The sequence below is a fragment of the Panthera onca genome, chromosome D1 (genome assembly GCF_046562875.1).
Source record: "Panthera onca isolate mPanOnc1 chromosome D1, mPanOnc1 haplotype 2, whole genome shotgun sequence".
NCBI classification, from domain to species: domain Eukaryota; kingdom Metazoa; phylum Chordata; class Mammalia; order Carnivora; family Felidae; genus Panthera; species Panthera onca.
Genome location: NC_138348.1, coordinates 15008517 through 15020513, shown reverse-complemented (window position 1 = coordinate 15020513; position 11997 = coordinate 15008517). Strand labels below are relative to the sequence as shown.

At 41.6% G+C, this 11997-nt stretch overlaps 1 protein-coding gene and 1 pseudogene across 2 annotated transcripts; both read left to right on the top strand.

Moving 5' to 3' along the window:
• The first annotated feature begins 7922 nt into the window (after window positions 1–7922).
• LOC132662488 (olfactory receptor 4A47-like) lies at window positions 7923–9122 on the top strand. Of its 2 annotated transcripts, XM_081790176.1 has the most exons (2): window positions 7923–8842; window positions 9092–9122. In XM_081790176.1, exons 1-2 carry the CDS (start codon window positions 7944–7946, stop codon window positions 9120–9122), a joined length of 930 nt encoding a protein of 309 aa, XP_081646302.1. In that variant the 5' UTR covers window positions 7923–7943. The 2 variants fall into 2 exon arrangements, with proteins under 2 accessions (XP_081646302.1, XP_060463926.3); XM_060607943.3 differs by lacking the exon at window positions 9092–9122 and having other exon boundaries at window positions 7923–8895.
• A 570-nt stretch (window positions 9123–9692) lies between these two features.
• On the top strand, window positions 9693–11273 carry LOC132660673 (POU domain, class 5, transcription factor 1-like; annotated as a pseudogene).
• The last annotated feature ends 724 nt before the right edge of the window (window positions 11274–11997 follow it).

Sequence of the window (11997 nt, the reverse complement as noted above, 5' to 3'; positions counted from 1 at the left end):
TCATCCTTGGGTGGCCCAGCCAACACTGATTTGATATTCCTTGACTCATAAAATGACTATTTTTAGAAAATTAAAAGCTATTCAAGAGTATCAGTAATAGAAGACACTCGGTGTTTTTTTTTTTGTTTGTTTGTTTTTGTTTGTTTTTGTTTTTTGGTTTTTTGGTAGGTGGAAGTTTTAATAAGCAGTAGCACATGCAAAGTTTAGTTAGATTGGCTGCAAGAGGAGTAGATGAGTAGATCTCTGGATCCTCTCACCAAAATCTTAAAGTTTACATAGCACATGACTGGGCTCAGTCATGCACACCATCCAGATGACCTCAAATACACTCTATTCTCTAAGGCTATGGCCCTTGAACTAGCTCCCACCACAGGATTGGTGTAGAATGTACTTTCCAAAGACAAAAAGGGTGAGGAGTCTCTAAATGTCCAATTGTAGCTCACAGGTCAACCAATAGTCCTGTCCTCTTAATGACCTCCTCCAACAAGCACTATGATTTTTTTTAGCAGAACCTTTGCAGGCCAGAAGTCATGGTATGACATATTCAAAGTGCCGAGTCCTTCCAATCAGCTGGAATTATAGTTTGGAGTTTTAAACGTTGACAGGCTTGGCTGGCATAAAGGCCCAACTCCTGGAGGGAAAATAGGCAAACAACTTGGGGCAGACATGTGGAAACAGCAATCATGATCGGAGGATCCAAGATGGCGGAACAGCATGGAAGTTTTTTTTGTGTCTCGCGTCCATGAAATACAGCCAGACCAACACTAAACCATCCTACACACCTAGAAAACTGATTGGAGGATTAACACAACAATCTGCACAACTGAACCACAGAATTCAGCAGGTCCCTGGTGCGGAGAAGTGAACTTGGGGAGAGAAAAGCCTGCGGCGGGGAGAGAGCCACTTTTGCAGGGGGAGAGAGGATGTAACTCGATATTGGCCTGTAGTTCTCTTTTTTTGCTGGGTCTCTGGTTTGGGAATCAAAGTAATGCTGGATTCATAGAATGAGTCTGGAAGTTTTCCTTCCCTTTCTGTTTTTTGGAACAGCTAGAGAACGATCAGTATTATCTCTGCTTTAAATGTCTGGTAGAATTCCCCAGGGAAGCCATTTGGTCCTGGACTCTTATTTGTTGGGAGATTTTTGACAACTGATTCAATTTCTTCGCTGGTTATGGGTCTGTTCACGTTTGCTATTTCTTCCTGTTTTGTGTGGGTGCTTGGGACTTTGTCCATTTCTTCCAGGTTGTCCAGTTTGTTGGCATATAATTTTTCATAATATTCCCTGATAATTGTTTGTATTTCTGAGGGATTGGTTGTAATAATTCCATTTTCATTCATGATTTTATCTATTTGGGTCATCTCCTTTTTCTTTTTGAGAAGCCTGGCTAGAGGTTTATCAATTTTGTTTATTTTTTCAAAAAACCAACTCTTGGTTTCACTGATCTGCTCTACAGCTTTTTTAGATTCTATATTGTTTATTTCTGCTCCGATCATTATTATTTCTCTTCTTCTGCTGGGTTTGGGGTGCCTTTGATGTTCTGCTTCTAGTTCCTTTAGGTGTGTTGTTAGATTTTGTATTTGGGATTTTTCTTGTTTCTTGAGATAGGCCTGGATTGCAATGTATTTTCCTCTCAGGACTGCCTTCGCTGCATACCAAAGCATTTGGATTGTTGTATTTTCATTTTCATTTGTTTCTGTATATTTTTAAATTTCTTCTCTAATTGTCTGATTGACCCATTCATTCTTTAGTAGGGTGTTCTTTAACCTCCCTGCTTTTGGAGGTTTTCCAGACTTTTTCCCATGGTTGATTTCAAGTTTCATAGCATTGTAGTCTCAAAGTGTGCATGGTATGATCTCAGTTCTTTTATATTTATGAAGGGCTGTTTTGTGACCCAGTATGTGATCTATTTGGAGAATGTTCCATGTGCACTCAAGAAGAAAGTATATTCTGTTGCTTTGGGATGCAGAGTTCTAAATAGATCTGTCAAGTCCATCTGATCCAATGTATCATTCAGGGCCCTGGTTTCTTTACTGATCCTGTGTCTAGATGATCTATCCATTGTTGTAAGTGGAGTATTAAAGTCCCCCGCAACTACCACATTCTCATCAATAAGGTTGCTTATGTTTGTGAGTAATTGTTTTATATATTTGGGGGCTCCCGTATTCGGCGCATAGACATTTATAATTGTTAGCTCTTCCTGATGGATAGACCCTGTAATTATTATATAATGCCCTTCTTCATCTCTTGTTACAGCCTTTAATTTAATGTCTAGCTTGCCTGATGTAAGTATGGCTACTCCAGCTTTCTTTTGACTTCCAGTAGCATGATAGATAGTTCTCCATCCCCTCACTTTCCATCTGAAGGTGTCCTCAGGTCTAAAATGAGTCTCTTGTAGACAGAAAATAGATGGGTCTTGTTTTTTTTATCCATTATGATACCTTATGTCTTTTGGTTGGAGCATTTATTCCATTTACATTCAGTGTTATTATGAAAGATGTGGGTTTAGAGTCATTGTGATGTCTGTAGTTTTCATGCTTGTAGTGATGTCTCTGGTACTTTGTAGTCCTTGCAACATTTCACTCACAGAGTCCCCCTTAGGATCTCTTGTAGGGCTGGTTTAGTGGTGAGGAATTCCTTCAGTTTTTGTTTGTTTGGGAAAACCTTTATCTCTCCTTCTATTCTGAATGACACTTTCTGGATAAGGATTCTCGGCTGCATATTTTTTCTGTTGATCACATTGAAGATTTCCTGCCATTCTTTTCTGGCCTGCCAAGTTTCAGTAGATAGGTCTTCCACTAGTCTTATGGGTCTCCCTTTATAAGTTAGAGCCTGTTTATCTTCAGAATATTCTCTTTATCCTTGTATTTTGCCAGTTTCACTATGATATGTCGTGCAGAAGATTGATTCAAGTTATGTCTGAAGGGAGTTCTCTGTGCCTTTTGGATTTCAATGCCTTTTTCCTTCCCCAGATCAGGGAACATCTCAGCTATGATTTGTTCAAGTACACCTTCAGCCCTTTTCTCTCTCTCTTCCTCTTCTGGAATTCCTATTATGCAGATATTGTTCCGTTTGATTGCATCACTTAGTTCCTAATTCTCCCCTCATACTCCTGGACTTTATTATCTCTCTTTTTCTCAGCTTCCTCTTTTTCCATAATTTTATCTTCTAATTCACCTATTCTCTCCTCTGTCTCTTCAATCCGAGCTGTGGTCACCTCCATTTTATTTTGCAGCTCATTTACAACATTTTTTAGCTCCTCATGACTATTTCCTAGTCACTTGATCTCTGTAGCAATAGATTCTCTGCTGTCCTCTATACTTTTTTCAAGTCCAGAGATTAATTTTATGACTATTATTTTATATTCATTTTCTGCTGTATTTCTTAAATCGTTTTTTGATCAATTCGTTAGCTATCGCTACTTCTTGGAGTTTCTTTTGAGGAGAATTCCTCCATTTCATCATTTTGGATAGTCCCTGGAGTGGCGGGGAATTGCAGGGCTCTTGTGCTGTCTGGAGTAACTTGTGTTGGTGGGCGGGCCGCAGTCAGACCCCATGTCTGCCCCCAGCCCACCGCTGGGACCACAGTCAGACTGGTGTGTACCTTATCTTCCCCTCTCCCAGGGGCAGGACTCACTGTGGAGTGGTGTGGCCCCTGTCTGGGTTACTTGCACACTGCCAGGCTTGTGGTGCTGCTGTGATGGGATCTGGCCAAGGGCGTATTAGCTGGGGTGGATCCGCAAGGTGCAAAGGGGTGGGAGGGGTAGGGTCAGCTCGCTTTGCCATTGGTGGTTCCCTGTGGGAGGGGCCCTACAGCACTGGGAGGGAGGCAGACCCCTTGGAGGGATGGATCCATAGAAGCACAGCATTGGGTATTTGCGCAGTGCAAGTAAGTTCCATGATGGGAACTGGTTCCCTTTGGGATTTTGACTGGGGGATGGGAGAGGGAGATGGTGCTGGCCACTGCCTTTGTTCCATGCTGAGCTGAGCTCTGTCTTCCGGGGCTCAACAACTCTCCCTTCTGGTGTCCTCTTGCCCTCCCACTCTCTGAGCAAAGCTGTTGACTTTTAACATTCCAGATGTTAAGTCCCGCTGGCTGTCAGAACTCACGCAGTCTGGCCCCAATGCTTTTGCAAGCCAGACTTGGGGGCTCTGCCTTGCCCAGCGGGCTGCCCCTCCATTGCCCTGGCTCTCCTCTGCCAGTCCATGAAGGAGGCACTGCTCTCCACCCTTCCTACCCTCTTCCATGGCCCTCTTGTCTACGCTTGGCTCTGGAGAGTCCATTCTGGTAGTCTTCTGGCCATTTTCTGGGTTATTTAGGCTGATGTGGTTGGAATCTAAGCGATCAGCAGGACGAGGTTAGCCCAGCATCCTCCCATGCCTCCATCTTTCTTTCTCTTCAGCATTTTATAGTTTTTAAGTGTACAAAAGTTTTTGCCTCCTTATGTAAGTTTATTCTTAAATATTCTTTTTGATGCTGTTGTAAAAGGAATTGTATTTCCTCTCGGAGTTGTTCTTTGGTAGGATAGAATTTCAATGTATTTTCATGATACAAGTAACCTCACAACAAATTGGGTATAGAAGGCATGTACCTCAACATAATAAAGGCCATATGTGACAGATCCATAGCTAACAGGGCACTCAACAGTGAAGTTTGAAAGCTTTCCCACTACAATCAGGAAGTTGATTAGAGTGCCCACACTTACCATTCCTTTTCAAAGGGCCCTGGAATAAAAATCTGTGTGAAGTTTTTAGCATTTTCTATACATAGGTCATGCCATCAATGAAGTGAGAACAAATTGCTTATAATTAATGTTTACTTAATTTTACTACCTGTAGGTGTTTCCAGTGGCAGCTGCCTTCTGTCCTGTGGATCTCAGCTTAAGCATCATCTTTGAAGAAAGATCTTCCCCGGTCACCTTCTCCATAGAATTCTCCCTGAGTATGCTGTTTGCTGTCTTATTAGCACTGATGAAGACTGTAATTAGTTTCCTAAATTGTCCCATTACGTACTGCCTGATTCTGTTATGAGAATAGAAGGTCCATGCAAGAAGGACCTGTTGCATAATTCGTCCCCCTATTTCATTAATTGCTGTGTCTACTCTCATAGCATGGTTTCTGGAAGTAACCAGGAGCTCCAAATTAAGGAAATTAATAATTGGATAAATAGTTTTTCTGTCTAAATCTGTGAATAAATATCTACAATATCTACCACAGTTCAAGGTAGAATAAATTGAATATTAAATACAAGGGAAGAAAAACTTGCTATGGCAAGTGGGGAAATACATGATAAATTAATCTTCCCTAAAACAAAATGGGCTGAAATTTTATTTTTGACTGGCAGTAGTTTTACAATGGTTCTAAAGCTATTTTTTTGTTATTGTTACATCTTCCTAATTATCTGATTTTGCAAAATAGGATCTTTACATAGATATTTTTGAAAGTTTTTGCAAAAATTCCCAGTGAATTTAATTAAGCAAGAATCAGTCTTGGACACTTCCCAACTCTAGGACTTAATGAAGAATGTGGTTAGAAAGGATAAAATGTCCAGTGATCTTTGCCCTACTGGGAAGAAGATACTATAGTCTTAAATTGATACACATTTTTAAAGAAGGTTTCTGATAGGCTTAAAGAATTGCCTACAGAGAAGCACAAGAATGTCTCTTAAAATATCAAGTCAGCTAATGTGACCAAAGCAACAGTATAGAATGAGGATACCTAAGCCTTTGAATGGTATTTTTATGTTTAGAAATCAGAGGGAAAGAAGTTACTTGAGAAAAATCTGCCTGGGAAATGACTGGTAGCTATTTTTCTTATGTAAGGATAGGAATTTCTTGTCTTTTTAATAAGTTATCCTAATGTGATAAATTTTTGCTTTTCTATATGGCCCTGGGAATTTCCAGGAAACAATCTGCAGTGCAAATAAAATCAACCTTCTGAATATTCAGGAGACTCCATGGAGAAAATGGATAGACAGTCAAATGAAATAAAATACGTCCTCAAGTAATAATGCAGCTTTTTTGCTTTCTCTTGTCAAATTGGATGACAGATGAAATCCAGGTTGCTGTGAATGAGTAAAAGGTGTTCCTTCAGATTGCAGACTTGCCTTCCCAAGGTAAGACTAATAGTAAATAGTGGAAACCAGCCTTGCTATTTTGTGACTATCTTTAATAAGAAAAAGTGAGAACACTTTGAGTGCAAGCAAACTTTGATTCTAATTCTAGTTTTATCACTTAAAAATGGGTGACCCTGGGAAAATTATTAGATGACCTGAGCCTTAGTCTTTTCACCTATGAAATGGAGATTATAGTTCCTGTTACTGTAAAATGAACTGTGATTCATTAAGTTGTGACTATGTGATTAGAATCCACTGTAGGTGTTGTTAGCAGTGGAGTGATAGATCAGATTCAGATTTAAAAAGGATCATTTGGTCTGAATGAGGAGAATAAATTGATGGAGGCCAGAATGAAAGGGGAAGGACCTGGCAGGAGGTTAATGTAGTAGGGTAGAAGTTGTGGGGAGTGGGGGTGGGGGGAGGGAAATGATCTTATTTGTGATATGTGTGTGTGTGTGTGTGTGTGTGTGTGTGTGTGTGTGTGTGTACACACACATTTTGTGTTTTGGTTTTAGCGAGAGAGCATAAGTGGAGGAGAGGGGCAGAGGGAGAGAGAGGGAATCTCTATCAGACCCCATGCTCAGTGCTGAGCCCAACTGGTGGCTTGATATCGTCATCCTGGGATCATGACCTGAGCCAAAATCAAGAGTCACAATGCTCAACTGACTGAGCCTCTCAGGTGCCCATAATGTGATATGTTTTAAAGGGCTTCATAAGACTTGTTAAAGGTATCAGTATGTGATACCAGAGCAAGAAACAGAATTGTGATATTTCTTGTCTGAGCAATGACACGGAAGGTGGTACTCTTTAATGAGGTGGGGTACGCCTATATTTATTGCTGAAAATTAAAAATTTAGTTTCATAAGCACTGAACTGATATTAAGTTGGAGCTGTCCAAATTTGCAGATGTTACATATATGAAGTTTAAAAATTAAGGGAGAGACACAACGCTGAAGTGTTTCCTCATTTATTGGTCAGGAAAAGGAGGCATATCCAAGCAAAAATGCTAAGAAAGAGGTCTCAGTGAAGGAAGAAACAACCCAGGGCAGTGACCTTCCATTCCTAATTTGAACTTCTCATTTTGAATATGTAAGTTACCTTAAATGGGTCTCAAGTATTTCACTTTTGGGACTTTATAAACTGTGTACCTTTTCATGGAATTCCCTTGGCTTGTTTTTGTTGTTCTCCCACTTTTCCTTTAAAACTCAGCTAAAGTATTGCTTCCTCTGGGAAGCCTTCTATGATTCCTGTTTGGTTGATAAATTTTTACTCCAGGATCTTCCCATTGTGCAGCCATTTTTATTTTTATTTCTTTAATTTTTAAATGTATGTTTATTTTTGAGAGAGAGAGAGAGCGCGCGCGCGCGCGAGAGAGAGAGAGAGAGAGAGAGAGAGAGAGCGCGTGCGCAAGCAGGGGAAGGGCAGAGAGAGAGAGGGAGAGACAGAATCTGAAGCAGGGTCCAGGCTCTGAGCTATCAGCACAGAGCCCAGTGCAGGGCTAAAACCCGCAAACCGTGAGATCATGACCTGAGCTGAAGTTGGACACTTAGCCAACTGAGCCACCCAGACACCCCTGTTCAGCTATTTTTATAATGGCACTTATTACCTTGGTGATTATTACGTATGATATCACTGAGTATAGGAAACCATAGCTTATTCAACTTGGCAATCACAACATTGGTGAAGCATGTGACACAAACAACTATTTCCACATTCTTTTAATTGTTTGAATGAATAAAAGATTGATCTTCTAATGCATTTAAAAGTTTCCCCCCCTTGTTTTGTAGATCACCTGCTTCTAATATGAGAAGTCAGCTCCTATGCAGACTAGATGGAAACAAGGAGCAATGTCACTTACTTTGTCCTCTTGGGTCTCACACAGGATCCAAAGGGACAGAAGGTCCTTTTGGTTATGTTCTTACACTTCTATATTTTGACCATGGTGGGCAATTTGCTCATTGTCATGACTATAACTGTCAGTAGGACCCTGGACTCACCTATGTACTTTTTTCTTGCTAGCTTATCGTTTATGGATGTCATTTATTCCTCTACTATTTCCCCTAGATTGATTTCAGACTTGTTGTTTGGGAAAAACACCATATCCTTTCAATCTTGTATGACCCAGCTGTTTACAGAGCACTTTTTTGGTGGATCAGAGGTCTTTCTTCTGCTGGTGATGGCCTATGACCGCTATGTGGCCATCTGTAAGCCCTTGCATTATTTGGTTATCATGAGACAGTGGGTGTGTGTTGTGCTCCTGGTAGGGTCCTGGGTTGGAGGTTTTCTGCATTCAGCCATTCAAGTTAGCACTATTTATAGACTCCCATTCTGTGGTCCCAAAGTCATTGATCATTTTTTGTGTGACATGTACCCCTTACTGAAACTGGTCTGTACTGACACCCGTGTCATTGGCCTGTTAGTGGTGGCCAACGGAGGACTGATCTGCACAATCGTGTTTGTGCTCTTGCTCATCTCTTATGGTGTCATCTTGCACTCTCTAAAGAACCTTAGTCCGGAAGGGAGGCGGAAAGCCCTCCAGACCTGTGGTGCCCACATCACTGTGGTGGTCTTCTTCTTTGTGCCATGTATTTTCATGTACGTGAGACCTGCTAAGACCTTCCCTATTGACAAATCATTGAGTGTGTTTTATACAGTCATAACCCCCATGCTGAACCCCCTCATCTACACTCTGAGAAATTCTGAGATGACAAATGCTATGAGGAAGCTCTGGAAGAGAAATACATCTCTTAGTAGATAAGTATATAACCCACCATGAAGAGACTTATTTTTCATTGGATCCCCTTTTTGAAGAATGCAGAAGTCTTAAAATGATTCTGATTTCCCTTTTTTCAAAGAACTTAATTATAATTAAAGAAAGAACTGGATGATTGTGTTATAATAACAGTTTCCCTTGTTGCTAGAATGTAAGGTCCATAACATCTTGTAGATCTCTTCACTTAGAAATCTGTAATGCCTTTCTAGTAAAGAATCAATAATAGGTAATGAATAGTGAGGGATTATTTATACGATTACACTAATTCTTAATTAAAAAAATTTAAAAACATTTTTTCTAAGACAGTATTATTTTTAGTAAGACTCTGTTAGTTAACTTCATTCTTTTATATTATTTAAAACATTAATGCCATATAGACTTTTCTTTATTAATTTTTGGTTGCCTTATATAAAATATTGGTTAATACTTTTAGTTTACATAAGAAAAATTGAAGTGTAATAGGTAGTAAATAGTAGTAATGAAAACCTTACAAAATGAGATAAAGTGTAGAATAAATTTCCTATTTATCTCTCGAATAGTTTCCAATCCTTTTCCCCAGAGGCAGTTTCTTTAGACTCATTAGGTAATAATCTTTACAAATGCACGTGTATTTAAATGTTTATATGTGAGTTTTTCTCTGTGTATGTAAATATTTCCTTTACTGTAGAATTTCTTTTTATAAATCAACTTTTAAGTTTGTAATAGTTTTATTGATTTATTTTTAGTGTTGTAATTGAAGTATAGTTGACATAGAATATTACACTAGTTTCAGGCGTATAACATTGTGATTCAAGAATTATGTACAGTATGGAAGTGGGTGGGTTTGGGGAGGAAGGGAGGTGTTGAGCATTCCCATGGAGAGCCCTCATTTTTGCAGGCCCCCCAAGCTTGGGGCGCCTCTGTTTCCCATGGCAGGGCGCCTGGCTTTCACTTGGCATTGTTGAACCCACACGGTAGGGGTGGTGTGGAGGCGATGGTGCACAGACCCCCTGGATTGACCCTGGGACCTTGACTGAGATTCCAAGGCCCTCCTGATGGGTCAGGAATTGGGCCAGGTGTCGGGCCGGGCGCTAGGGTGTGGGGGATGCCCCGGTGCCTCCTACTGTGTGAGTTCTATTGGGGGATGGAGTACTGTGGACCTCAAGTAGGTGTATGGCTGGTGCCCCAAGGCAGCTTGGAGACCTCCCTTGGAGCCGGTCGCAAGCAGGGAGCCCAGGTGGAGAGCCAACTCTGAGGGCGTCTTTCCAGAGCAGTGCGCTACCCCGCCTGGGGCCCTGAAGCCTGACCAGGAAAAGCGGGAGCAAAACCCCGAGGAATCCCAGGAGGAAAGACCTGGAACAGTTCGCCAAGCTCCTGAAGCGGAAGAGGATCACTCTGGGATATACTCAAGCCGCAAAAGACCCTCTGCCGTTTCTAGGCTCTGCCGCTCAGTTTCCAGAATGTGTATACGCCGCGGCGCTGCTGCAGAATTGGGTGGAGGAAGCTGACAACCAGGAAATCTACAGCAGACTTGCAAAGCAGGGACCCTGCGCACGCCCCAGAGAGCAGGCGAGCAAGTATGGAGGAGAGAGTGAGAGGCAGCCTGGAGGACACGTTCCTGCAGTGCTGGAAACCCAGCCAGAAGCACAGCGGCCACAGGGCCCAGCAGCTCGGGCTACAGCAGGATGTGGTCCCCGTGTGGTTCTGCAACCATGGCCAGAAAGGCAACAGATCAAGCAGTGACTGTTTCCAAGGAGAGACCGCTGAGGCTGCTGGGTCCCCTTTCTCAGGGGCACCAGTATCCTTTCTTCTGGCACCAGGACCCCATTTTGGTACTCCAGGCTCTGGGGGCCCCCCTTCACTACACTGTACTCCCTGGTCTCTTTCCCTGAAGGTGAAGCCTTTCCCTGGGGTCTGTACCACTCTGGGCTCTCCCATGCATTCAAACTGATGCCGGCCCTTCCCAGGAATGGGGAGCAGAGGAAGGGGGAGAGCTATGGAAAGAGAGCCAGAGCCTTGGGATAAAGTTCTTCACTAAGAACAGATTTGGGAACACAAAGGGTGTGGGGGCAGGGGGTTGGGGGAGACTAGCTTGAGTGAAGGGGAAGTTCAAGGATACTCTTGTTTTTAATCCCCACATCACTCATCACTTTGTTCTTAAGCCTGGGACACAGTGGAAGAAAAGTTGGTGTTATGAAATGCCCATGTAAAAGTGTGACTTCCATCTCTTACCCTGTACTGTACTGTTCATTCTTGTGAGTTATTTATTTTATTATGGCCACTTTGTACCTTTTATCCCCTTCACCCATTGTGCCTATCCCTCCACCCTTCTCAGCTCTGGCAACCACCAGTTTGTTCTCTGTATTTATGAGTCTGTTTTTGTTTTTTGTGTTTGTTTTGTTGATTAAATTCTACACGTAAGTGAAATCATATACAACATCTTGAAGATGTTCCACACCAGTCCATATAAATCCCTTAGTTTTTCTCGTACTCCATATTACTCACTTATAAGTATATATGAAAATAAACGTATTCATTCCTGTTCATGTCATTACCAACCTTTGTCTATGACACAGAGTTATTTTTTTGTTTATTTATTTTGAGAGAGAGACAGAAAGCATGAGCAGAGGAGGGTCAGAGAGAGAGACAGAATCCGAAGCAGGCTTCAGGCTCTGAACTGTCAGCAGAGTGCCCGGTGCGGGACTCAAACCCATGATCTGTGAGATCATGACCTGAGCCAAAGTCAGACGCTTAACCAACTGAGCCACTCAGTTGCCCCCAGAGAATTTTGTAATAGTTATTTTTTGGTAAATCTAGGCAAGTATGAGGTTGTATGAGAGGAATTGTTAGTATACATATTTGAATCAATGGTCATATAGTTAATTGTCAACATTCATAGTTATTGCCCAGCTGTCATCCTTGAGAGGGTACAAACAGCCTGCTGCTCCCAGTCTATGAGCATTCTTCTGTCCACTTCTCAACAACCAGTCCCTGATAAGTATTCATGGCATAAGGCAACCTGAATGCATTGCAGTCATTCTCATATCATTGGGTTTGACTATCTTTCCCTTTGTTTAATATGATTTCTCTCTTTTTCTGTGAATCCTCTTAATGTCTTTTATCTATTTCTTAT

What these genes read in the sequence shown, in the direction of transcription:
- LOC132662488 (XM_081790176.1), top strand. Translation starts at nt 7,944, where the DNA reads ATGGAAACAAGGAGCAATGTCACTTACTTTGTCCTCTTGGGTCTCACA. An exon ending in AATGCTATGAGGAAGCTCTG is followed by an intron (nt 8,843 to 9,091) that starts GAAGAGAAATAC and finishes GTAATGCCTTTC; the next exon opens with TAGTAAAGAATCAATAATAG.